At 49.2% G+C, this 25,737-nt stretch overlaps 9 protein-coding genes across 9 annotated transcripts; 3 read left to right on the top strand and 6 right to left on the bottom strand.

Annotated features, from left to right (window-relative positions):
- Nucleotides 1–254: 254 nt before the first annotated feature.
- VPS60 (Vacuolar protein-sorting-associated protein 60) lies at nucleotides 255–974 on the top strand (the record flags this gene model as incomplete). Its single annotated transcript, XM_049253587.1, has 2 exons — nucleotides 255–320; nucleotides 390–974. The coding sequence occupies 2 exons, from the start codon at nucleotides 255–257 to the stop codon at nucleotides 972–974; spliced, it is 651 nt and encodes a 216-aa protein (XP_049107407.1).
- A 322-nt stretch (nucleotides 975–1,296) lies between these two features.
- Nucleotides 1,297–3,193, bottom strand: SMF3 (NRAMP-like transporter smf-3; the record flags this gene model as incomplete). The annotated part of the gene is made up of 3 exons (XM_049253586.1): nucleotides 1,297–2,104; nucleotides 2,161–2,432; nucleotides 2,492–3,193. 3 exons carry the CDS (start codon nucleotides 3,191–3,193, stop codon nucleotides 1,297–1,299), a joined length of 1,782 nt encoding a protein of 593 aa, XP_049107406.1.
- A 657-nt stretch (nucleotides 3,194–3,850) lies between these two features.
- LOZ57_004543 (uncharacterized protein) lies at nucleotides 3,851–6,467 on the top strand (the record flags this gene model as incomplete). Its single annotated transcript, XM_049253585.1, has 3 exons — nucleotides 3,851–4,846; nucleotides 4,898–5,478; nucleotides 5,534–6,467. 3 exons carry the CDS (start codon nucleotides 3,851–3,853, stop codon nucleotides 6,465–6,467), a joined length of 2,511 nt encoding a protein of 836 aa, XP_049107405.1.
- Nucleotides 6,468–6,923: 456 nt separating this feature from the next.
- LOZ57_004542 (uncharacterized protein) lies at nucleotides 6,924–8,766 on the bottom strand (the record flags this gene model as incomplete). The annotated part of the gene is made up of 8 exons (XM_049253584.1): nucleotides 6,924–7,494; nucleotides 7,546–7,578; nucleotides 7,638–7,852; nucleotides 7,915–8,029; nucleotides 8,084–8,147; nucleotides 8,201–8,354; nucleotides 8,427–8,534; nucleotides 8,590–8,766. 8 exons carry the CDS (start codon nucleotides 8,764–8,766, stop codon nucleotides 6,924–6,926), a joined length of 1,437 nt encoding a protein of 478 aa, XP_049107404.1.
- Nucleotides 8,767–10,137: 1,371 nt separating this feature from the next.
- CSH1_2 (CSG1/SUR1-like protein) lies at nucleotides 10,138–11,140 on the top strand (the record flags this gene model as incomplete). Its single annotated transcript, XM_049253583.1, has 4 exons — nucleotides 10,138–10,193; nucleotides 10,248–10,413; nucleotides 10,456–10,714; nucleotides 10,773–11,140. The coding sequence occupies 4 exons, from the start codon at nucleotides 10,138–10,140 to the stop codon at nucleotides 11,138–11,140; spliced, it is 849 nt and encodes a 282-aa protein (XP_049107403.1).
- A 977-nt stretch (nucleotides 11,141–12,117) lies between these two features.
- LOZ57_004540 (uncharacterized protein) lies at nucleotides 12,118–12,998 on the bottom strand (the record flags this gene model as incomplete). The annotated part of the gene is made up of 4 exons (XM_049253582.1): nucleotides 12,118–12,408; nucleotides 12,508–12,621; nucleotides 12,670–12,731; nucleotides 12,782–12,998. The coding sequence occupies 4 exons, from the start codon at nucleotides 12,996–12,998 to the stop codon at nucleotides 12,118–12,120; spliced, it is 684 nt and encodes a 227-aa protein (XP_049107402.1).
- Nucleotides 12,999–13,073: 75 nt separating this feature from the next.
- Nucleotides 13,074–14,342, bottom strand: LOZ57_004539 (uncharacterized protein; the record flags this gene model as incomplete). Its single annotated transcript, XM_049253581.1, has 1 exon — nucleotides 13,074–14,342. The coding sequence occupies one exon, from the start codon at nucleotides 14,340–14,342 to the stop codon at nucleotides 13,074–13,076; it is 1,269 nt and encodes a 422-aa protein (XP_049107401.1).
- A 1,157-nt stretch (nucleotides 14,343–15,499) lies between these two features.
- Nucleotides 15,500–18,327, bottom strand: LOZ57_004538 (uncharacterized protein; the record flags this gene model as incomplete). Its single annotated transcript, XM_049253580.1, has 2 exons — nucleotides 15,500–18,076; nucleotides 18,223–18,327. The coding sequence occupies 2 exons, from the start codon at nucleotides 18,325–18,327 to the stop codon at nucleotides 15,500–15,502; spliced, it is 2,682 nt and encodes an 893-aa protein (XP_049107400.1).
- Nucleotides 18,328–19,613: 1,286 nt separating this feature from the next.
- LOZ57_004537 (uncharacterized protein) lies at nucleotides 19,614–20,420 on the bottom strand (the record flags this gene model as incomplete). Its single annotated transcript, XM_049253579.1, has 3 exons — nucleotides 19,614–20,242; nucleotides 20,299–20,345; nucleotides 20,413–20,420. The coding sequence occupies 3 exons, from the start codon at nucleotides 20,418–20,420 to the stop codon at nucleotides 19,614–19,616; spliced, it is 684 nt and encodes a 227-aa protein (XP_049107399.1).
- Between the last annotated feature and the right edge of the window lie 5,317 nt (nucleotides 20,421–25,737).

Below are 25,737 nucleotides of genomic sequence, written 5' to 3'. Positions count from 1 at the left end.
TTCGCGGAAAGCCGGCCACACAACCATCACGAGCCGGAAGACCAGCGCGGCCTTATGGGACTCTCTGGGATATTTCTTTAGATTGAAGCAGTTGGGAGTTGAATCCTGCCGCTTTGTGACAGTTTCACGCATCACGTTTTCCGGGTATTGCTGCCTTACCAAGGCCTCTTTTTATCAAGTAACTAGATACAACCTCCAAGACAAGGCCCGGGCTTTTTATGCGCTTCCAAAGATAATAGCCCTCCTGCCGCATCATGAATCGTCTATTTGGGACGAAGAGCAGTGCTCCGAAGCCAACTCTTGATGGTGCTATTCAAAATGCGAGTCTTGACTGCTGCCCCTCCAAAGACAACCCCACCATAACCAAACAAAGCTGATGACGAGCGCAGGTGGACTCCCGTATTTCTAATATAGACGTCAAACTTGCGGCGCTCAGCTCTGAACTATCAACATACCAGACTAAACTTTCAAAAATGCGTGACGGTCCTGGCAAATCTGCACTACGCCAAAAAGCGCTAAAGGTTCTACAACGTCGAAAGCAATACGAAGCTCAACGGGACCAGTTATCCCAACAATCGTGGAATATGGAGCAGGCTGGAATGATGCAAGACAATTTACGAAACGTGATGACAACAGTGGATGCGATGAAGACAACAACAAAGACATTAAAGCAGCAATACGGAAAGGTAGATATCGATCAGATTGAGCGGATGCAGGATGAGATGCAAGACTTAATGGATATCGGTAACGAGATCCAAGAGAGCATTAGCCGGGCATACGACGTGCCAGAAGATGTGGATGAAGCAGAGCTAGATGCTGAACTAGAAGCCCTAGGCGAGGAAGCAATGTTCGAATCCGCATTGGGAGAGAATGCAATGCCATCATTCATGCAAGACGAGGTCGCTCCTCCCCAATTCATTGACGAGCCACCCGAACAAAACAAGGTGAAAGAGGCGGCGGGCGGAGTTGGCTAATAACTCATAGCATTCATAGCATAGTCTTATCCAGTTTAATGCTTCTGCCGGCGTCTGCGATCTCTAACGTACTACGATGGTACATGCAACCTTGAAATACGTACATTCCCTCCAGCGTTTAAATTGATAGTAGTATACTTCGAAATATCAGAATATACCCAGCCAGCATTTCTATAAGCGCAGTCCCCAGCGCAATGGGTACTGATAGATACAAGAAAATGGCTCTGATACATGCAGCCTCCCGCTTGCGATAATGTTTGAGTGCCATAGCGTAGATGCAGCTCTTGCAGTCGCCACCTCCTCCTTGTAGAAAGCAACTCTATTAGGCTTTGCCCATGGCCACAAGGACAAGTAAGGCAATGTTCAAAATGGTGATAATAATCCATATCAAAACCCCAGAAACTGTGACCAACCAATGGTTCTCCATGGAGATTCCTTGGTTGTCGGTGTTCTCTCCATCTGAATCAGTTCCAGTATACACAGTCATAAACTGTGCGCGGGACGTGAAATAAATGAGCGGTGCAGTGACAAAGGGAAGTATGACGCTGAGTACGACCTGAGATGCAGTCAATGTAGCATTTAACCCTTCTTTGCCGACCACAGCGGCTATGATGACACTGGGAATAATGCTAATGGATCGAGTGATGAGTCTCCGAAGCCAGGGAGCCACAGTCCAATTAAGCATCCCTTCGCTGACCATCTGGCCAGCGATAGTGCAGACAATGCCGGCAGATATTCCAGACAGAAGCAGGGCGATTGCAAAGACAGTTCCAGCCGCCGGAGAGATGGTGGTGGACAGCAGATTATAAATCCCGAATAAATCCGCTTCACTGGCGTTTGACCCAGATAAAGAAGCTCCTGCAACAATAAGAATAGCGCTGTTCACAAACAAAGCAAAAGTGAAAAGCGCAAGTGCCAATTCGATAATAGAATATTTGAGGCAGCCACGAATAGCGCTGACAGATGGCCGGTATTTGATCTCGCCTTCAGTAGTGCCGTACTTAACTGAAGGGTCTATGTAACCACTGTTGATATCAAAGTGCTTGAGGCGTGACTGTACAACACCACTTCCCAAGAAAATGGAGTGGGGCATAACAGTCGCACCTAAAATACCGCAGCTGAGGTACAATCTAGAAGGCAATGTATCAGTAATGCCATGTGATCAGGGTAATAGTCTTCGACATACCCGTTATCTTTAACAACAGCAGGCGAAGGTAAATAGCCCTTCAAGATTTCTCCCACACTTGTCTCTTTGATCATAGACAACTCGATGCAGAAGCAGACTACGACACCGAGAACCAATGCCATGACAAAAAATTCAAATGCTCGCAGCGCTTTCATAGTTCCGTGAGGTTTATAGAAAACCAAAATTATCATCACATCGACAAGAGTGACGGCACAACCTGCAACCAGAGGTATGTTGAAAAGTAAGTTCAGCGAAATTGCCGAGCCAACGACCTATGTGCGATGTCAGAAAAGGCGAGAAATTTGTGACACTAAACATTATCGGAACTGACCTCGGCAATATCAGTGGCAATGATAGCGGACTCCGAAAAAATATACAACGTAATGGTAAGCCACTTGGGAAAATGGGCCTTGCACATTTCAGCCAAATTAAGCCCGGTGACACTTCCAAGCTTAATGCATAAAGACTGAAGAAAAACCGCAAAGACATTGGACATGAGGATAGTGAACAAAAGGGCATATTTTGTGTCCGCTCCAGCGGCAACGTCGGTTGCGTAGTTGCCCGGATCAATATATGAGACGGCAATTAGAAATCCAGGGCCGATAAAATGGCCAAATTTCCGCAGAACGAAAACCACGCGAGAGACAAAGTCGCGCGGCTTGCGATTCCACGGATGCCTGGCACCAAGGTCACAGGAGTTGCGCTGCTGGTTTTGTAGCAAAGGGCTCAAAACACTTCCGTTGTTCAAATCCTCCTCCCCCAAGCCTACATGTCGTTCTCCGACTGTAGGCCTGGCTACCCCTCCACTCACATACTTCAATCCCCCAGCGTTCTGTACCAAATTTCCAGATAATTCATCCTCCACAGGGTTCAACTCTGACCCGTTCGGACCAAATTGCTTGCCCCTACGCTCCCTTGAATTGGCTATTCCATTAAGGTCTTGACGAGTCGTAAGGTCTGCAGTTAGGAGCGGGGGATTTTGGTTCCAGCCTGGATTATCAAGCGAATTGTCAGTGCGAGAAGGGCAGTTCATGATGGCAAGGTTATCGAGTCTGAGTAAAATTCGTGCGCTTCGAACGACGAGAAGAAGCGGCTGTAGGTTCCCTTTGGTAAATTTGAATTAAAACCGGTTCCTTGATCTGTCGCAACAGGTCTCACACGAAGGCCACGTCGTATCGTCGACGAAACCTGAGGCAGCCCCTTGTGGCATTCATGTTATCGGGTGTGGCTTGGAGGCTTAGTCAGTTTTGCGGTGAGACACAAAGCAGCCAATTGCAGCGCCGGCCTTGTCAGCCGGGCCGATTACCCCGAAGATTGATAACCTTAACCACACTTGGCTCCTCTTGGCATTGCGCCGAGCCAACAACGCTGGTGACGCTATTTAGCATTATATAATCAGGTGCGGTCCTACAAAATTCCGGATTGGCGGGTGATCAATTCCCCGCCCGTTTCCGTGGGGTGTCGTTGCCTAGGCAACCGCCACCACGCACTCAAGGCGCCGCCGGCCCTAGTCAAACTAAAACGAAACGCGACAGCACGAGGAAGCCGTTGCCAGCCAATTCTTGTCTATTTACATCTTGTCATGCCCTCAGTCACCGAACAATGAGCGTTACTGATAGGTATGTATAGTATGAACCTACTGTTAAATCTTCTAGAAACTGACACTGTTGTCCCAATAAGGTAGTCAACAATGGCATCCAGCTTTGCAGCCCAGTTCCGTGACGAGAGCCCTCATAAGTCGAAGAGGTCTGTTCTAAAGTCGATACTCCCTCATTCGCGTAGAAAGTCTCAATCCGCGAACCTTTCTTCTGCCGCGTATGACACTGAAAATCGGAACCCGCTTCAGGCTTGGATACTGCCACCAAACAACTCTCAGCCTCTGCCTTCTCAGCCACTAAAGGAGTTGTCTGAGAAGGCACTTAATCAAGGACTAGCAAATGAATTCTTCAAAGTAAAGTGCGTGGACTCACCTGACAAAAAGAGCCTTCATAAGAAAACAAAAAGTTCGGTGTCTTTAAAGTCACTTCTGAAGGACAACGACAAGAAAGCCTGTGGATCGAAGCTTTCTAGCAATGAACTTGAATCTAAGCGTAACAAGCCGAAGAAGACCAAATCATCTACTAGCCTTTCTGGAATCTTCAAGAAATCTCAGCGGGGTAAGAAAGACGCGTCGCCCGCCAAAGACAATAAGGAAAATGCCGGTATTATCAGAAACGATATGCCTCCTCCGCCGATTCCTAGATCAAGGGCCCATTCCATTCAAAGTCAAGTGTCCAGTCTTTACGGAAGGACCCTCGAGGAAGAAATGTCATTGTACACCCCTAAAGGCTATTCTCCAGCGAACCAGAGGAACTTCCATGATTTCCAGCAACCATCTCTCACCAAACGTCCTGAACCAAAATGGAGGCCAAAGTCAGAATATGGCTCCTCTAGCACATCATCTGTTAAGGATCTTCTGCACTCGATGCATAAACGTAGTCCATCCGCTGGAAGTATTCAGTCGAATTCATCACGAACACACCCTCTGGCTGAAAAGCCCCCGTCAGAGAAACGAAAGTCGTCAAATGGAAATCGAGGCTCTCGCGTGATGGCTGCAATAGCCGCATTTAATGCAAAGGATAAGAACTTCGATAAGCCCAAGCCCGTTGATCCGAAGGAAATTGAGAGCGAATTTGAACGTCTTTTGGTGCGTCGTTTTACCATTTGCATGTCATTTTATCACTAACCTTTGGCAAAGGACGCCCGAAACATACCACATAATATGCGTGACAGGATGAGGACACTGAATACGAATATCAAGGCGGATTTTATCAATAAGAATCAGATCGAGGGCGAATCTTCAGCTGCCTCTATTTCAAACCAACGCCTGCCTGGACACACCTCCCATAAACGAACTAAAAGTAAAGACAGCTCCTATGGTCGTTCTGATAATAAGGCAAATAAAGTGCGACCACTTAGCGGCAGCTTTGTGGCGGCTAAAGTCGACTTGTCCTCGTTCAGAAGACAGAAACCCGATTCCTCCGGTTCTCATAAACGGCCAAAGTCTGTGGATATGTATGTTCCAGGATCTTCACGTGGTGTACCCTTAACGGGACTGAGCACCGGACTACCATCTCCAGATCTTATAGCTCACCCAACCGATTTTGTTCATTACCTAAAGGAAGTACAAAAACCCGAGATTGTAGAAGTGAGCAAATTGCACAAGCTTCGTATTCTTTTACGAAATGAAACGGTCTCATGGGTCGAGTCATTCATTTCCCATGGTGGAATGGACCAGCTTGTTGATCTTCTGTATAGGATATTAAAAGTTGAATGGAGGTATGTAAAGTCCCGGACTTCCGTGTCATTTTGGTAAAATTGACATTCCTCCCAGAGAGGAGCACGAAGATGCATTACTTCACGAAGTTCTGCTTTGTATCAAGGCCTTGTGTACTACCTCTCCTGCCCTCCAACAACTCTGCAGAATTGGTGACGAGCTGTTTCCAACCCTATTAGGGGTACTTTTTGGCGAAGAGAAAAAAGGACCAAGTGAATTCTCAACCCGGAATATTATACTCAGCCTCTTATTCTCCCATTTATCTGCAGCTACATTTGACGAAGTGGCTGCTCGTGCGCGGATCATTCTATCATACATGCAAGATCCAAAACCGCCCCAGGAATCTCGACCTCTGCCATTCATTGCCGAAATGCATCAACCACGCCCCTATCAGCTATGGTGCAAAGAAATAAGCAATGTTACAAAAGAAGTCTTTTGGATATTCCTCCACCATTTCAACGTGGTACCTGTCACACAGGCAGAGGATGCCTCTCTCCCTTTTATCAAGCGTTACTTTCCTCCACCACATACTCCCGTTCCCGCTGCCCCATACATTGGGGGAGTGGAATGGGAAGCTACCAATTATCTCGCCACACACTTAGACTTAATAAATGGCCTTCTTGCATCATTACCAACAATTGAAGAGAGAAATGAATTGCGCACTTATCTGCGCGCATCTGGCTTAGAAAAGGTTATGGGTCGAAGTCTTCGAACCTGTAAAGAGAAACTATACCCTGCGGTTCATGAGGGTCTAAAAGTTTGGGTTTCGGCCGCTGCGGACGACAGTTGGGACTATCTCTTTGTTCGTGAAGGGCCGCCTCGAGACGCACCACCCTCGACTCCTCGTAGCCCGACCAAAGGATGTGGAAGTCCAAAGAAACTCGGTATTGTGGGCGATGCGCCTCCAAAGCTAGATCTCCAAGTTGATATATGTGGAACTGGAGACCACGAGATACTTGGTGAGAGAGTTAGTGATGACAGATGGGTTTGATCCTTCTGACTACTTTACGAATTTCCTTTGTTTTTATTTCCTTTGTTAGATTCCATTCTTTGCACTACCATGCAGTGACAAATACAGACACTTGGGGGGTTTGTATTGTGGTCCTATTGCAACCCTTAAAGCGCTTATGAATCCTGCTAACATTTTTCGTGCGTTATTTTTTCCCCCCTCTTCTTAACCTGACATTGGAAATCTCTTCTTTGTAAACAGCCTATGACCCTTTGATTGGATGCCGTCTTTACCCGTATGGTATATGAAACCAGAACAGCTGGTCATATAACCTTGTGCATATGAGAGGATAGAAGATGTGTTCGGTTCCTTTCTTACATAAACGAATAATGAAATGAAATGGATCATGATGAACTAAGTGTATTGATATATATAGTAGTTTGATCAAAGTATTGTTATTGGTGGTAACTAGCTAGTCAGCTGGTTGACTGGATTCCATCACAGAGTGTATCGAAACCCTTCCAGCCCCTCGATTGGCATAGTCGCCTTGCCTTCATCAACCTCTTTATTTTTCTTCCACAAATAATATTCTGTCACACAGAATACGCCAATGAGCAAGAACTGAAGACCAGCTGTAGTCCATAGTCCGGGTACATATGCAGGCGCATCTGCCTGCCGAAATATTGTCGATGCAATAATCCCTCCACCCGCCCCAAATCCGAGTTGGACAGCACTTGCTACTGCTCGCTTTGATTGCATTCTGATATTGTTAGACTGGTAAGCTAGCAATGTTGGTACATTGCCCTGACACCCGGCTATTCCAAGAAACAAACCGAAGAAACGGACACCATGGTGAGGGTGATAGGCAACTAGCATGAGGCCGACAATGGTGATTATGGCTTGAATAACAATAAAAGGGCCTCGAATACGCCATTTATCACCTAGCCAAGAGAAGAAATAGGCGCTCGCAACAGCAAAACAGTAGGGTCCTGTTGTAAGAAGGTTTGCAACACTAGCAGAATATCCCATGCCTTTTATGATGACAGGAGAGAAGTAGTATAGGCCGAAGCTGACTATTTGTTAGCAATTTGATGAAGCTTGGTAGTAATGTTTCACTTACATAGGCACTGCAGTGGATGTGAGCATTAAAGAGCTATTTGACATCATCAACTAATGTTTTTTGCCACAATTTTGGATAAAATGACCACATACAACATCCATATTTTCACATCACACAAACATCGTATGACTTTTTCCATGGTAAGGCTATCTGGAGAAGCATCTTGTCGGTCTCTGTCAATTCTATCTCGCACCAGCTTTGCTTCTTGCTCATTAAGAAAACCGTCCTTTTGAGCATCATGAGGAAATGCTGGGACATAAAACCAGGAAATAATGGCAATGACTAAAGTCAATGCACCCTCAACGATCTATCAATGCATTAGAAAAATGCCCATGGACTTCCACCTGCTAAGAGGGATATAGAGCTCACGAAAATCCATCTCCATCCCCGATGACCCCGAATGCCTTCCATTTGCATCAATCCAAAGGCCAGGATGCCACCAAAAGCGCCGAGAAGTACTGATGACAGATAGAAAGCAGCCAATCTAGAATTGATAAGTTGACATCAGGCCAGGAGCAATTGAATGGGGTCAAACTACCGCTTTTGGACTTCATATCTCTGGTACCAGCATGAAATCAGGTACACACACCCAGGAAAGAAGCCTTTTAAAGCGTTATAAAGACGAAAGGTAAGTTGGGGCTGTGAGAAGTCATACCGGCTTCGAATAGTCCGAGGATTAATCGAAAGACAACCAAGGAGGGATAGTTCGTGATGAATCCCTGGCCCAGCATAAATGCTCCCCAGCAAAATGCAAGAAAACACAGCCAGTTAGCACCCCCAACTTGTCGTAAAATAATATTCGAGGGTAGCTAATTTTCAAGGCAGGATGGTTAAATTCTTCCAAAGAATCATTATATTGGCGATAAAGCTTAAAAACCAACCTCAAAAAGTAAGTATGGAATGAAGAAAACAAGTAAAGCGACGGAAAACCTATTTCCAATATTAAGCTGCAAATCCTCCTCCATCCCAGCGATTCGGGCATTTGAAATCTAGATTCTCATATCAGAAAGAGGCGTAATAGCGAGTATTGAAATCAAGACAAACATTTCCACGATCAATAATGGCGACAGTGTATAAAGCTGAGAGTGAAGGAATCAATCTCCAGTCAATTTTGCGTATCACAGCTTTTTCTCGTGCTATCATATCTTCCATATCATAATCGTCATACTTTCCGCCAGCCGGGGAGTCATTGGTATTTATTTCCTTAGTATTGGCTGCCATCTTCTGCTGTTCTTTCTGGTGCCGTGGTATGAGCAGTATTTTCTTCGAAGGGGTTATTGTAAAGATACCCCAAAAAAATATAGACGGCAACGAACAAATTTGAAATGTAGATTATAAGTCTAAAAAAAGAGAGCGTTCGCAAAAGATAAGTCTTTTAGAAAATCGCTAGGGCAGCGTTCCCGCTTTTCTGCTTCCCTTGGGTTTCAAACGGTTGGCTTGTATAAGCATGTAGCAGCCAGCCTAAGATTTATTCTGACAGTCACAGGTGGGTATATATTGGTATTTGAACCTAGTAGGAGGATAGCACGTAACAGAAACTTCTTGAGGAAATTTGATTGGCAATACTGATGCAAATATTACACAGTATTGGGTGTACTAGAGGGGATACAAGTCGGGAGTAAAGTGTTTGAACTACCTGTATGCCGCCATTTCAGTGAAATATTCTTGGTATCTTGTAAGTAAAACATGCAGTCCGCCTCTTTGAGATCTAACTCTCTTGTTATATCCAGGCAGTATGCATCCTATGCCACATTACTCTGCATGCAGGTCTTTGAGCCAAACCTGGCTGTAACACTTTGCTGCATTGTACAAAGCTATAGAGTATTAGTATAACTAGTGTAACTGTTGCACCAACGGTTAAAGTATGCACTGCAGTGACTGGTGCACAATGTGTTACATGAGAAACTGTTTCCTGGGATTAAGAACTGGATGCTGGAGAATGGACTTAATGTCTGCGTTCAAAGCCAGCACTTGGTATAAGATACGTGTTCCAAAGAAGAAGAAGAAGAAGTTTCAGCGGCAACATGGGCTGATTTCATTCAAAACCAAGTGAGTAAGTGAAAGGTACTTTGCAGCAGGATGTCCCAGAAACAAAGGGCACTGTATTTAAATGGTTACGCGCGCATATGCTGTCAAGCGGCGCCCAAACCCGTCGCAAGGAAATCGATGTCGTTCACAGTCGGCCCCTCGGCAATTTGAAAGAGACACCTAGCCGGTGAGGGATGAACAGTAGCCGACTGCGTTGCCCAGACGTTGTTCGTCGTTGAGGCGAGCTGTCGGCGATAACTTGACTAGCGGAGATAAGGAACCTATGTTATGTCCGGGTTCAACTTAACTCCTTCCTGCCCATAGCCAGCTTTGGCCTACTGGGCAGCTTGGAACAATAGCCTCCGGCAAAACCGACCAGGGGATGTGGGCTCTATCAGCCATTGAGTTGGCCTAGATTTAGAAGCGATTTATAATACGGAGTTTTCGCGGGGTGAACACCCTCCTATCCCCGTAGACCGGTTGACCAGATTTACGTATAAAATGGTGAAGAGAACTTGAAATTTAGGAGAATGATCTCAGTATCGGCTCCCTCAATCCTTCACCATGGCGCAAAAACATGACGTTCTCCAGCGACCAGACATTGAAATGGAATATGCCCGGTAGGTGGGATGTAACAAAGATACTGGAAAACCACCTACTTACATGGCACACAGTTTAGGAAAATCGGGTCTTAATATCTCGAGAATCGTGCTCGGAGCAATGAGCTATGGGTCGTCCAAGATGTTTGACTGGATACTTGATGAGGAACAAGCCCTCCCATTGCTAGAACATGCGTATAAAAAAGGGATCAACAAATGGATACAGTATTTCTCCCTCCTTGTCAGGTGAAAGATTCCAGCTGTTAACAAGCCGATTCCTCAGGCAGATGTTTATTCGAAGGGCCGCTCTGAAGAGATTATCGGCAAGGCTCTTGAGCAGTACAAAATTCCCCGTTCCAACGTCGTGATCATGACCAGGTGCTACTTCCTTGTAGATCCAAACTGCGAACTGCCTTTATTCCAAATTCAGAATACCGGGGAATTTGTCAACCGCCTTGGACTCTCTAGAAAGCATATCTTTGACGCCGTCAACGCCAGCGTGCAACGATTGGGCACATACATCGATGTGCTGCAAATCCACCGTCTGAGACAGAGGTGTACCTAGAGAAGAGATTATGCGCGCATTGAACGACGTCGTAGAGAGCGGCAAGGTTCGATACATTGGCGCCAGTTCAATGGCCGCATGGGAATTCCAGGCTCTTCAAAATATCGCCGCCCGTAATGGCGGGCATCAGTTGATTTCTATGCAGAGCTACCACAACCTCCTGAACCGTGAAGGCGAACGTGAAATGATCCCCTACTGTGTCGATTCTGGAGTCGGTCTCATTCCCTGGTCTCCTTTGGCCCGTGGCGCTCTCACAAGGCCTCTTGGTTCGCGCTCAACTGTCCACGAGCAATCGGATCGAATCATGAAAACCATGATCCGTGATACAGAAACGGAGGCCGACAAAATTATCATTGGTCGTGTGGAAGAGTTGGCTAAGAAAAGGGGTATTAGTATGGCATAGGTGGCCACCGCTTGGAGTTTAAGTAAATGGGGGATTTATCCGATTTTGGGTTTTGGTAGTAAGGAAAGAATCGACGAAGCCGTGGCCAGTGTCAAGGTCCAATTAACTGAGGAAGAGATTTCGTATCTTGAAGAGGCATATGTTCCCAAAGTTGTCAGTCCTATGGATAAATAGAGACATGGATAAAGCACACGCCTGTGAGGCAAAGCTATGTTCCAAAAAGATAGCAAATATTTTTGACCATTAATCATATTATTCATCGATAGCTCTCCTTTGTCATGTTATAAAAACCACCGCGTTAGTTGACACTTTGATATGTAATCATCTCGCCCACCTCTATATCCAGACGTCGAGTGTAGTCCCAGTCTAAGTAATGGAATGGCATTGGTGTATTTCACTTTGCAAGGCAAAAGCATATAGCATTTGGTGCATACCATTATTTCTGAATTTTTTTCCATTCATCTCGCTCAGAATATATTTCAAGCAACGTGGTATTGGGAGAAGGGAAATAATATGTAGGTAGCATATCTAAGCACGGAGTATAGCCTGTTATTCCTTCTCACAACAAAAGAAATAAAACTAAGGCTAATATTGTACTGGTAGCCTTTTTGGTATTTCTTTTTCATTTCAAGTTCTCGAGAGTAATGAAAACTTATTTTTCCTTGGTGAAATTTTAGAAATGCTGTAAATATCGCGCAGAAAGCAGTAGTAAATGGATTAATAGACCAAGGTCCTAGATATTTCTCAACATGTTTCTGACTTGGCTTTTGTGATATATTCCGCAATTCAACTCGAATCCACGGCATATGCAACAATTTATATGTAGTTCATAAGGTGAGGTCAAACGTTGTGTCAACTATGAGAGTGAAGAATGAATGCCATATCCACAAGTATGTTGTAGGCCAAAAAATTTCATCATTTGAGAGTCCGTCCGGATCTTGTTACCTTGATTATTTTTGATAAGAACTTAGTGGGGCCTAAGGTTCGCTAACCAGATCTAAGGAGGCGTATGATTTCCTTTTATGTGCTGGAGTCTGGTCGAGAACGTAACAAAGTTCCAATCCACAGCCTGGGTCAATCTCTTGGCCATCGCGCCCAACCAATGCTGGTGCGTCTTCATTGTAAGAATTGGGAAGATGGGCAGCATGTCTGAATTTGGTGAAGGCAATATTCAGCCACATGACTTTGAAAGGAGGGCTGAGTTTGCCTTTGAATGAGTCACTGTTTATAGGAAGCTCTTCATCTCCTGGTAGTGTTTCCATCCGTGCCTGAATGTATACAAGTTAGCCACAGGAGCACAGCAAGATAAGATTGTGAGCTGAAGACCTGCAATGGCAAATATCTTCAAGCAGGTTAAGTAAACTTACATAACCTTGAAATGCCTTGCTCTGGTTGACCGAAAAAAATAATATCACATTTCGACTTGTAGTAAAAGCTTCTGTCAATTTAGCTACATTCTTGATTTGTGTTGACCAGGTTCCCTAGTATAGATTAGTGGAGAAGTGGAGCAAATCAACGAAGAACCCTACATCTTGTTGTGAAGTAGTTACGGCGGCAGCCGTAAGACATTTAATCATGAAGAATCTTGTATCTAGATATAAGTCAATAAACGAAAAGCTATGGTTTCAAGATAAACCATACCAGTAGCATGCAAGACCATGTCACCAACAGCGTAGCTGGAGCGAAATGGTATATCGTATCCAGGGTACTTAGAGCTGCCTTTACCACGGATTTGCATACGGCTCTCACCGCAATCTTGCAAGGCACCCTTGGGTTTTCGAGAGTATTGTACGTCGTTCCAGCCAGCATAATCATCAGTTGGGTTGGACTGCAGATACAGCTCAGAGTCCAAGCCCATGTGCGAGTTAAAACGCCGATCCTTACGACAGGCAGGTTGCTCAGAGACCCTAGAACTGTATTGATCTAGACTCCATTAGATCAAGTGGAACTCAACATATGGTTTGAATGAAACCGCACCTTCAGTATGGCTGCTTTGTCCCCAATTCTCCAACCTAGACTTTTTCCATGGATCCTCCAGCGGCACAGGCGACAAGCCACGCTTCAAGTTTTGCTCCCTAGTTGGATGCATGAGTGGTTTACGGCCCGGATTATAATTCAAATCTGAAGGGGTGTCGTTCATATCGTTGTGCACCACGGCTTTATTGGAGCGGGGCCCAGATTCATTGTTACCTGACATCAAGTAAGGGCTCGCATTTCCACTATATTTCCGGGCCATTGACTCGATGGCAGTTTGCTTCGAGTACGCTAAAGGACGAACTGCATCATCGTGCTTTGCTAATAATGCGACACGCTCATCCTGGTCCTCTTTCCTCAGGTCGGTCATTTCTTGCTCCAAAGCAGCCAAACGCCTACGACGCTGCAGAGTTTTAAAGCGGTATTGCTCATCATAGTAGCCGGTAAGTTGGAGCCACTCGCGGATATCATTCACTTCACCAACGCTCAGGTGCAAAAACTCATTCTCAAATTCATGCTCAGATGGGTTCTGCATTTGGTACTGTAGATTATTCTCCCTTTCCATATTTCTCTGTATAAGGGTATTCAAGTCTTTGTGCGGGGCGATATAATGGCTAGGACCTGCAGACAATCTTGCCGAACGTTTAGAAAACCGTTGTGCTCGTGGCTGTGTAGGTGGCTGGACGACGTCTCTGTGGATTGGTTGAGAAGAAGAGGCGGCCGGTGAAGTGACGGACTTTGAAACCAGGCCCGGCGTTCGGCGCTTAGAAGGTCCAAGCTGGTCCTCAGCAATACTTTTAAATAATTCACTGCTTTCAGGCGATATACGCACATTATTTTCCCCACGAGCCCGATGGGTATTCGAGATTATAGAAACGTCATCACTACTCTCCTTCACTTGAGGGACATGATTCACTGCCGCCATTTCTTCCGCGAGCAGGCCTTCAATTTCGGCAGTAATCAACCCCCGATTTCTTCTAAGTGTTTTCATAGCCTCCGCGTAATGTCCACCTTCCGGCACCCCATTGGCCCACGATCTCGATTGCGATGTCGCAAAAGATCCCACAGAGTGATCTTCTGCCCTCCTTGCAGCGCCTTTCGAGACCGCCGCCTCCGTGAACGCTGCACTCTGCGATGTCTTCTGAAAGCTGTCAAGGTGTCGATTCGGTTTCTTTAGCGGAAGGGTATCGGGGTGTTTTGCTACCAGAAGCGGTTCCTTGTTCACCATGATGACGAGGATACAAAGGGTGTACTCCGTACAACGTATCTATTGTTAGTATCGCCTCAAAAGAATAAACACATGGATGGCCCTAGTGCACTGATTAACTAGTATTTTTCTGTCGGCCTGGCCTTGTGGCAGACTCTTGTCTGGCAAGAAAGTCTGGTGGTCTGAAGAAAATTTTCCACAACACCAAGAGTAAATATCCACAGAAAAGCCGAGCCAGACACCAAGAAAGGCAATCAATCAAAGCAACACCAAGTCTGCAATAGACCTACTCTTCTGGCTCCCAACAGTACAATTCTGTCGTTCGGCCCTGCAGAAGCGAGAGCTTGCTTATGCAGTCTGCGAACTTGTGTTCTGTGCGCTGTGATCCTCCACGAAGTTAATTAGTTAGCCAACTACTAGTCAACTAACTAGTTAGTTGTTTGTTAACATAACTATAGTTTTAGTTTGCACAAAGTCTGGAGAATGGCGGAGAGATATCTGGGTCAATCCCGGAACCCAATGTACAGCTAGTTGCCCAACAAATAATGAGCAGGACCATGCAAAGGAGCTCTGGAGAGGCCGTTTCAGAAACAGCTTTTACGTTTTAACAGCTCTCAATGATATTCCATTAGTTAGTTTTCACTGGGATGGAAATCAGCCTTTGAATGTACGGCATTGCGACACAGCATCTGCCTTGAAACACAGAGCTCTGACATGAAACCCGCTACCAATCTTTGGGTCTGTTCTACTCCGTACAGCATCTGCATTGCCGACATGAAACCCTTCCTGTCCATAGTAGCTACGGAATGCTGTTTACTCCGTACTCCAGACCAAAATGGCCTCTAAACCATCGCCTAACTAGTTAGTAAAAATGGCTAGTTACTTCAATTGCCGTCGTTCCATTTAACTAGCTACTCCGACTCCGGTACTCTATACCTTACATGCTATTCGCACAGACAGTTGATCCCATTGCCGACTCCAACCTCGCCATCCTATTCCTCCATTCCAGTGACAGGGATAGTTACATAACCAGCTTCTTATTAGCCTAGGGAAAAACTCCGTGCTCACGTCACTAGTCAGCGGAGTAACTCTAACTAGTTAACCAACTAACTCCATAACAACTCTGTAGCCAGTATTGGAATCTTCATTTTTTTCACCTCCCAACTCCTAACCCTTTATTAATTCGCTCCCCCAGTAACAACAGGCCCTCTCCAGCCAAGAAACCGGTCTATTCGATCCCGAAGAGAGGTTTTGTTCGATGCTTCTCCCACCTCCGCCATAACAACGCTATCTTCTCGTTTCTGGGGCACCTCAATCTTCGCCACGAACTTGACTTTCGAGCTTGGGGCACAGGTGGGGAGGAGAGGACTAACAAGGCGCCCCACCATCGGATCCGGAGTTCTTGGGGGCGTATTAGCATTTTTCATCTCCGATGAAGGCGCCGTTGAAGTCCGAGGTGACATGGGGTAGCGCATTCCGTTCTGGCCATAAGAACGTCGGGCAGTGTTTTCTGCTTTGATTAACCTGGGGCGACGAAGAAACACCTGGCACTCGAGTCTATGTGCTGGGCAGTCATTGTCCCGGGCTTCGTGATAAACCTCAAGACCATAGTTGCCTCTGCGAACCAACGGAAACAAGAAAAACGCCGCAACAAACACTACAGCGAGGAAGAGACCGCAGTGTTGGGCAATCTGGTATAGCTGTCCCCCAACCTTTAGAAGGTTCCTTTTCCAGCTTGTCTTTTCGTAACATCGAACGAGAGCTGCATAAAAATTGATATACCTCACAAATTCGTGAAGGATGTCGGCATACAGGTTGACTCCGTTGAAAGTTCCAGTTATGGCAAATGAACTTCCATGACTCCCAAATAGACCAGTGTCCAGCCCAACATCTCCCAGTATGAATGGCTTCCGCAAAATAGCTATGTCTCCTCCATTTGAATTTGCCATGGAGAGTATTGGCAGGCCTTGACGCTCCCTGGATGGTTTGTATTCGATGTGCCATCTGATATTAAGAAGGGTATCATCATCGTCGTCATCCCCATTGTCTTCCTCGTCCTCGTCCTCACTATCAGCATCAAAGTTTCCCGAAATTCCAAAGGAAGGCTCGCTTGATCGAAGCTCGAGACTAGCTTCGTACACGACAATGCCGCGTCCTGCATCGTTGGGAAACGACACTATTAGGATTCCATCGACCGTCTCAATTCTGGGTTTCACTGGCTTGGATGGATGATACTCAACGTTGTCTATATCCAGCAAAGAGGGGCATACTGCCTTTTTTGTAACCAAATCTTCCACCGAATTCCAAGGCATGCTTAACTTGGAAGATGGCGTGGGACTTGGGAGAGAGATGTGATCTGATATCAAGGGACTTCTTGCATCGTCTGTATCTTCCGTATTCCGGAGCAATGACTGGCTTGTCTCGCTACCTTGATCATCCGTCGTCCAAGAACATTCTCCCTGGATTTCGCGCTCCTCTTCTAATTTGATATTACTCTCACACGGTCCGTCATCAAGCCATAGGTTCATAAGATGTGATCTTTTACCATCGCCATAATTAGAGCTTTCTGCCGAATTGATTCCTGTGGCATTCCTCTCAAGATCTTCGCTTCGACAGAACACCCGACCTATTTGCCATTTTGCGTTGGCTTCCTCTCTGAGTACCAGGGAATCTAGGCATAACCTACCTGATGAGAATGCCGGGCTACCAAAATCTCCGATGACCTTATTTTCAGGAGTGGTTGGCAGAGCCTGGGCTTCATTCGGCTCCAGACCTAAACCTTGATTGTCGAACGCCGAACGTCGAGCCCTATGTTTTTCTGGGGTGAATCCAGAAGAATACTCGGGTATCATCAGTTTTGAAGCCCGATCGCTCCAGGGGGACTGAGGATCTTGAAAGTTTCCCTTCTTGCAGTTATTCTCCCTTGTCTGCAACCCAGGGCTGTCCACGTCTGCCATAAACTTGGAAAACCCGGGCGACTGATGAGCTGTACCCAGCTGCCACAGGTTTTCGCTCTTGACCGGGATTCTACTTCTCACCCCCCTTTTTTGAACACTAAGACCATAAGCCCGTGGCGACAGTGACGGCGATAATGACAGATGCTGTTCCGAATAGGCCGCGCGGTGACTATGAGCATGTCCATAACCATTTTCCGGCGACAAATGGATCACGGTAGTATTCGACGCCTCCCGCTGGTGACTGCTGCCCAACCGCGCCAGCTCGTCCTGCAGTGTGACAATGTTGTTATTCCAGGGAATATACGCCACCGGCTCCGGCGTCCACGCTGAATCCAGACCAAAAATTTCTTGGTGCTCCCCGTCTTCCAAGTCCGTGCCACTACTATCCCCGCAGTACGCACGGCTCCCGTTCACTCCATGCCCATAATTCTCAATAGACCCGCTACTCCCCTCCGGACTCGGTGGAAACAGCCGCTCCTTCACCGGCGATGGCGACAGCCGCACTCCCGCCTCGTACAAGCGCCGCGGAGTCTCATGCTCCAGCCGATCCCTGCCGCCGCAGGCACCACCACCATCATCATCATCCTCCCCCTCGTCCTTGTGGGTGCCGCCGCCGCTATATCCCTGCGCAACAACACTGCTACCGGCGCGATACTGCCACAACGCCCAGTTTCGCGAGCACCCGAGGTCTTCTAGATCCTTGTACTCAGCCTCGCACACGGTCTCGTCGACAAGATGCACTTCGACGCCGCTGTCCAAACGGAGAATGGGAGCGCGGCCGTTGGGACAGGCGTGGACCTAAGGCGAGAGGAAAGCAAAAGTTAGGAAACACCCCCCTTGCCAAGGCTTTCTACATATCGTTGCATTCACGCCGCGTGGACAAAAATAATAATGAACAAGAAGACAAAGTAATCCACGATAATGAACCCGGGGGATTATCTCACCCGCACTCGCAGTTGCAGCGTAATCTTGCCGTCGCCGTCATCGTCGCGCCAGTCGCCGCTAAGACGCACCGACTCGACCGTCGTCGGCAGGTCGTCCTCGTCCATGGCCGGGCGGCCGCCGTCGGAACTCTGGAACGGGTCTAGAACGCGCCCCCGGCGGGTTGGTTTGGTTTGGTTTGGTTCCAGGGAAAAAGCAGGTTTATCTAACTAGGCCGGGCTGATAAGAAAATCCCAGTGGGCTGGCTGGCCCTAAATGCTAACACGGAAGTAGAACCAAGGTTCGAGAGGGGTGGGAAAAAAAAAAGAAACAGTACCAAGGAGGTGGGGAATATGATGAGAAGTGAGTAAAGAGTGCGCGTAGGCAATTGTTGTGGACTACCAATTGACAGGATTACCTAATGTGGTAAGTGCCGCTCACACACAACACTTGCGCGATGGCAGGTACCAAAATACAGACTCACAGAGAGAGGGAGGGAGAGATGTCCCGGGCAACCACTTAAGAGGCACTCCTAGGCTGAATCATTGTAGAAGCAAACAGCTCACGATCATATTCACCCTTAGATGTGATGTCCAAGAAACAACAGCATTAATATGCTAACACACAGAAAAAGGTCATTTCTGAGGCTCCCAATAGCCTTCAAAGCCCCCAAGCCAGGAGTTCATTCCTGCTAAAAGAAGGAGAACAAAAAAACCAACATCAATTTGCATTCCATCCAGAAACAATGTAGGCCAAGAAAACCAAAAACAAAAACAAGGCATCAGATATCAATATAAAAAGATGAAGCTAAAAAAATAGAAACAAAAGGAAAAGGAAAAGGAGCAACCCGAATGCATGAGAGCTTTGCTTTGCACCACACCTAAACCAAAAAAAATATATGGAAGAACAAAAAATAAGGGGGAGGGGGTAGTGTACAATGAAGTACTGTGGTGAAAAAAAAAAAACCGAAAGAAATCTTTTTTGTATTTCCTCCCACCCGCCAAAACAACATCCAGTCAGCAGTAATAATAAAAGTAATAAAAATTACGCCAAAAAAATAAACCGTCTCACGAAAACGATAGGGTTCCGATAATACTCCGCTTCCGACTCCCCCCAAATGCAGATATCTCTAGTGCGTGTGTGTGTGTGTGTGCTGGGAACTGGTGGATATGTTGGTAGGAATAACAAGAGGGGACGAAAAAAAAGCCAGAATCATGTTGTAACCGAATTAAAAAAGGGTCAAGGAGAAGGGAAAAAGGTCAAAATAAAAAGGGGATAAAAAAGGGGGGGTTGGCAAGAAGAGAAACGGGAAGCATTAAAAAGACAAGGGTAAAAGGGGAGAAGGGGGAGGGGAGGAAGTTCGAGAGGTATCAAAAACGCTAAGTAAGGCAGAGAGAGAGAGATGCGTTTAGTTTCACGCAGGATACTTATGCCCATACCCATTGCCATTTGTGGGATGTTCAGGCTGGGAGGGCAAGACGGGGTGACTCGTCGGGGCCGCCTGTCCATCAAAATAGGCGGCAGGCGACGCTGCGTGGACAGGCGCATGATAGCTCGCCTGCGTATAGGCATTCGGCGGCGACTCGTGTAGAAGATTCGACGCGATGGGCGAGGGCTGGTGGTCGCCGGGCCGGCCGTTATATCGGCCATCGCCGTCGTAATACCCTCGGAGGCTCAAGTCCAGCGAGGTCCGCGGTTTCTTGGCCGTGGGCGCATAGTACGGCGCGTAGTCACGGTCGGGGGGCGTATAGGCTTGTACGGGGGTGGCGGGTTGCATCGAAGTCACCACCGTGGGCGCAGGTCTATCGGCGAAGGCGGAACTCGGCCTCTCGCTGTAGCGCGTCGGCGGATAGTCTTCGGGCCGCGGCAGTTGGCGTTTTCTGCGGGAGTTAGCAAGATGGGCTTCATGACGAGCGGCCTGGGCTTCCACTAACAAGAGTGTTCTGGGTTCTTTTCGGATGCGCAGCTTGACTCCTTGATCGGCGAACGATCTCGACAGGAAGGTGGATTCAGTCATGCCCGGGAAGGCCTTGGGCGGCACCACTAAGGACGTATCAGTCTGCATCCTGGCGCACTAGTCACTTGACAGCCGATCTCACCTTGAAACGGATTTGACAGGATGGATCTGATATGAACCACTTCATCCCTGCAGCGAGTTTAAGCGGTTAGCGCCAAGGAGGCTCAGCAAATAGGCATGGACAGCTCGTATGTACCTGCGCATTTCAAAGAGGTTAAATTTTAGTCTAAATCGTCCCTCTGTGCGGACGGAAACGTCTCCGAAGACGAAAAAGCCGCCATCTAGAGTGTAAGGAGGTGTTAGAGCAAGTGGGCCACGCGCAGCTTCGACGCTGCAGGGGAGTCCAGGCCACAAACCAGAATTATCCACGTCCTTTAAGCGATGTAATGACGACACTAACGTTCCTGACAGCGCATTTGACGCTGCTGGCGGGGCAGGTCGATCCTCCGAGGGATGATGTAGCGCACAACACATAAAATAATAAGGACTTTGCAGGTAATTACTACGGCACATTTAAGTCAGCATAAACTGGGGGGGCTCAAAGTCCGGGCTAGTCCGAGAAGGAGAGGGACAGCACACGCAAGACTTACCGCGCGGGATCGCACTGGTCCTTGAGGCGAAGCTGGATTATCGGCGGCGGGTCTACCGGCTTGCGTTCTATTATAGGCCAACAAACAGATGAGCTTTGACAGTCAGAGCCGAGGCGGGGGGGGGGAGTGCCGCGGGATCACGCACCTTTCTCCTTCCCTGACGCCACGCGCGCGCGCTCCGGGTGCTGGCGGACGGTAAGGTCGTAGTCGGAACTGTCATGGTCGCGATCACAGGTCAGCAAGACGGTCGCCCGCACGAGGCTCGCACTGCGCGCAAAAAATGGAAAAGGGCACGAAAGATAGATAGAAGGAAAGGAGCAAAAGACAAAAGAGAGAGAGAGCAAGGGAAGAGGGAGAATGGAGATGGATAGTACCCACCCTTGCAAGGCCGACTGCGCCGCGTGGTGATCCGAGTATCCTGGAGCATTCATGGAGACGGAAAGTGTGGGCTGAAAGCAAAAAAAGAATAAGAAGACCGGTCCGGTCAAGCGGATTGCTCGCCCTTGGATATACGGCGGCACACACCCAAGGAAATCCAACAGGAAGCGCGAAAAGAAGAAAAAAAAAAGGGTCGGCCTGGTTTCAAAGTGTGGTAAATGGGCCCCCCGCGTCGGGGACTTTTGGACGGAGGAGGGGAAATGAAAAAAATAAAAAAAATTAAATAGCTCCTATTCTGAACGGCACGGTCGTTGCGGGCTGTCGCACATAGTAACCATAGAAAAGAAGAAGAAGGAGAGAAGAAGAATGAAGGAGAAAAAAAAGTAAGAGTGGAGGGATGACGAGAAGCGAATGGCAAACGAGGGAGTCCGGGGGCGAGATCGAGGAAGTATATCTTGCTTTCCGGAATGTCGTCACAGCAAACGGCTTTTTAAGATGAAAGACAAAAAAAAATAAGATGCAAAAGACAAAAAAAAAAGAAGGGGAAGAGAGATAAAGAGGCTCCCAAGAGGTTGGAAGCGTCAGCTTAGTTCGACAAGCTCAAGCGCAGAGGCCACCGCCGGGAGACAAGGCAAGGTTCTCCAGGATGCTTCTGCCTGACGGGCGGCGGTAGTGCACGCTTTTTTTTTGTGTTGTACTTCTTTTTTTTTTTGAATTTTTTGGCCTGGGCGCAGAGACTACTAAGGCCCCCGGGGTGGAGTCGACGACGGCGCTGCGGCTGCTGGGATCAGAAGGCTTCCTTCCGGCAGATTCACAACCACGGACGGCCAGGGACGGACGACGAAGGAATGGGCGGCGGGCGGCGGGGAGGGGCGAGGGGGGGCGATCTCGGGGGGGGGAGAGGGTAGAATTGTAAGGGAAGGGGAAGTAGTGATAGTGGTGGTGGTGGTATGGTTTGGTTTGGTTTGGGCGGTGCGAAGGGATGGATGGCGAATGCGAGGATGGAGTGGCAGCGGCGATGCGAAGAGCGTTCCGCCAGCAACGAAGCACACAGTAACAAGCAGCAGCAGCAGCAGCAGCAGCCGCGAGACTCAGCGGGCAGAGAAGCCCTCTGCCCACCCCCCGCGCCGCCGCCGGCGGGCGGCCAGCCAGCTAGCTGGGCCCGAAGTCTTGCGGAAATTTTCCTGAAAGGATGTGCACGACCCAAGAAATGAAGGCGGTTTGAGTTCGACGGTTGACGAGTCTGGCAAACTCAAACGCATACGACGGCGGCGGTCCAGAAGGTTTAGGGTGCCAGAGAATGATGGGGGATGATGGGCCGGGGGGGTTGGCAAAGGGCGAAGAAGCAACAAGCAACAACACTGCCGCAGCAGCGCAGCGCACCGCAGCGCAGGCCGGGAAGACGGGCGTCGGTGGGCGGCGCGCTCGGGGGATTCCTGGTCAGCAACGTCAGATCTCCATGCCCTATAACGCCCCTCTCTCTGGGCGGGGAGGGGGGGGAGGACCGGCTATGCATGCAATAATGTCGCTGCATAAGCGCGCCCGCGACGTGCGCCGGCACGCCCCCCCCCCCCCCCCCCCCCCCCCCCCCCCCCCCCCCCCCCGGGGGGGGGGGGGGGGGGGGACCGCTATGCAAGCAAAAAAGGCGCCGCAAAAGCGCGCCCCCCCCCGCCCCCCGCCCCCCCCCCCCCCCCCCCCCAAGACCCGACCTAAATAATAATGCAACAAAAAAGAGAAAAAGAGGCGAACCTTGCCGTGCTGGGAACGGGTTCCTCCCTGGCTCGAGTTTCGTTTGCAGCTCGCGCGCGCGCCGGCGAAGGGGGGGAAGAGGAGGAGGGGGGCCAGGGCTTCTCCGGATAGGCTGCTGGGTCGGCCCCGAGGGAGGCGCTGAAACAAGTTGCGGTAGGGCTGGTGGTGGCCACCGGGTCTTCTTTTTTAGTTCTCGTTTGGCTTTTTCTTTTCTTTTTTGCCTCTTTGGCTGCTGGGCCGGCGTGGTTTCAGACTAACTGGCTAGTCGTCCAGGCGGAGCCCGTCGCATTGAGCGGCGAGAGAGAGACAGAAGGGGGGAGCGCGAAGCTGGATATGCTCTCCGCAGCGGGACGGTGGATCGGACGGCCAAACCACTGGTCTACGCGGCGGACGAGGAGGGTAGAGCAGGACACGAGCAGCCGACAGGGAGCTGCAGCGGGACGAGCAGGAGGAAGGGAAGAAAGGAGGTAAAGGGGATGGGAAAAGGCCGGCGCGGCGCGCAGGCATAAAGAGTCGAGGGCCGGATGCCCGAGAGAAGGGGGGGCTGGAACTTCGGGCCAAAGAAAAGGCGCGCAGGTATGGGTGAAAACACCACAGCGCGTGTGTGCGAAATGAGAATAAGCTCTGAGACAGAGAGCTAGAGAGATAGAGAGAAAGGAGAAGAGAGAGAGGAGAGAAAGGAGGCAGAAAGAGAGAGAGAGAGAGACAGCGGCAGAACGCCCCCGTCACAGCACAGGCAGAGGTCTCCCGCGATGCGAGGTCTCGTTACATTCCCGCAGGCCCAGCAGAGACAATGCGCAGACGATCGGCCGGGCGTGCAGGGCCGGCCAGCGAATTGGACGCATCACATCGGCGCCGCAGCGTGGGCGGGCCAGTGATATCAAAGTCAGTACGGCGCAGGCGGAGGGACGGAGGTCGTCGTCGTCGTTGTTGTTGATGTTGGGAGTCGGGCTGTGTCGCGGGCCTGATCGCCTGAGCGCACACACACACACACACAGACAGACAGACAGACAGACAGACAAACAGAGACACACGCGCGCTCTCGCTTGCCAGCCTCATAGTTCGCGCGGCCGCGAGACTCGCCACCCGCGCGGCTGGCCGGTTGGCCGCTGGGCCGGGCAGTGCGGCGGGCGAGCGACGATGGGTGGTGCGGCGCGTCCAGTCCGATCGCCGGGCTTAACTCACGAACTCACTAACTCACTAATAAGCGCCAGCTGCGCGTCCGGGGTCAGGGAGCGGCGGATCGGCTGCGCGGACATACACACAACTCGGTAGTTCTGCTTGCCACGCGCTGTCGTGCGACGCGCAGGCGCATCTCTCTCTCTCTCTCTCTGTCTCTACTCATAGGCAGTTAACTAACTAATAGTTATCCTCATCCTGACAGCTGCCGATCGCGCCAGACCGGCTGTACGCCATCAGTGGTGGGTTCCAACGCAGCGATCGGCGCCCATTATTGCGCTGCACGGTTTGAGAGGCCGCGAGTGAGTGTGCCATCACGATGATGAGGACGAGGGCGATGTTGCGACCGCGCCAATGATCGTGGCCGCCAGCCTTTGTTTCGAGCGCCCCAATGTGAGATAATGTGCGCTGCATGCTGTCTGTCCGGATGTACTGTCCCTACTCCGTACATCCTCTGTAGATACTCCGTACCTGCAAGCAAACAAACGAGCAGCAAGACATCCAAACACTCGAACACCCAAGCGTCGCTCAGATATTGCCAACCCGGCCGCTCGCTCGCTAGCCCGGCGACTAACTAACTGGCCCATGGTTCCCGGCCCGTCACCACGCTGTCAAGTCCCCAGCGCAAGCTGTCCGTCCGTCCGTCGTCGGTGCACATTATTATTATTATTCGCACCCGGTCTTGGGTCTGACAGATGGCGCCCGCTTAAGGTTCCGTTCCATTATTGACGAAGCTGCAGCATCCGCTTCTTTTTTAGTGCCGATCGCCTGGCCGCATCCTGGCCGCTCTTCGTAGTCACATAACTACATAACTATGTAGTTGACATGCGCCGTGCTCCGTACATAGTTACATGCCCGTTGCCCGAAGGATCACTAGCCAGGGACAGTGCATACTCACAGTATCATTATGATTATTATTATTATTATTTCTTCCTACAACATGACACACGACGACTGATGCCGTGCCGTTGCCCCGACCGCCGCTATGACATCACGCCTGCGGGCTGCCGACGCCGGGAATGAGAGCTGACTGACTGACTGACTGTGATGCAGTTACTCCGTATGTAATTACATGCGGCTGTGCCTCCTCCTGCGGCCGGCGGCGGCGGCGGTGCGCACGCCCGGGCATGCGAGACAAAAAAAGAAACGAACGAAATCATTCGTCTCGGATGAAACTGCTCGGCGTGCGCATCTAACCATCTCTCCCTTCCTCTCGAGCCTCTCATATCTAACCAACAAACTACATGCTCCGTATATGGCTGCCACCGCCGGGGTGCGAGGACCCTCCCTTCCTGCTCGCCAATATCACCTGCGGCTCGATGTAACTGTCCGATGTGATTTGGAAAAGAAAAGAAGCCAGAGACGCACATCGGTGCTGCGGGGGGGGGGGGGGGGGGTCTATCACCGCGTCTCAGCTGGGTCTCATTGGGCGAGGCGACCAACCCGCCCCCGGTAGTTGAAATATGTACAATTATCTACGCTCGTGCATTGCCGAAGTACATATACGGTCTTTGTCTTCTCGCTCTCTCTTGCTGTCGTGCCTCGCACAGGAATAAATAAAAATAAAAAAAAAATAAAAAGCTGAGAAATGCGATTGCTCCCACCAGCTTCCGCGCCGCGTGATT

The sequence above is a fragment of the Ophidiomyces ophidiicola genome, assembly GCF_022830035.1.
Source record: "Ophidiomyces ophidiicola strain CBS 122913 chromosome Unknown scaffold_19, whole genome shotgun sequence".
NCBI lineage: Eukaryota > Fungi > Ascomycota > Eurotiomycetes > Onygenales > Onygenaceae > Ophidiomyces > Ophidiomyces ophidiicola.
Note: the sequence above shows the minus strand (reverse complement) of the source record. Positions and strands in the feature narration are given on the sequence as shown.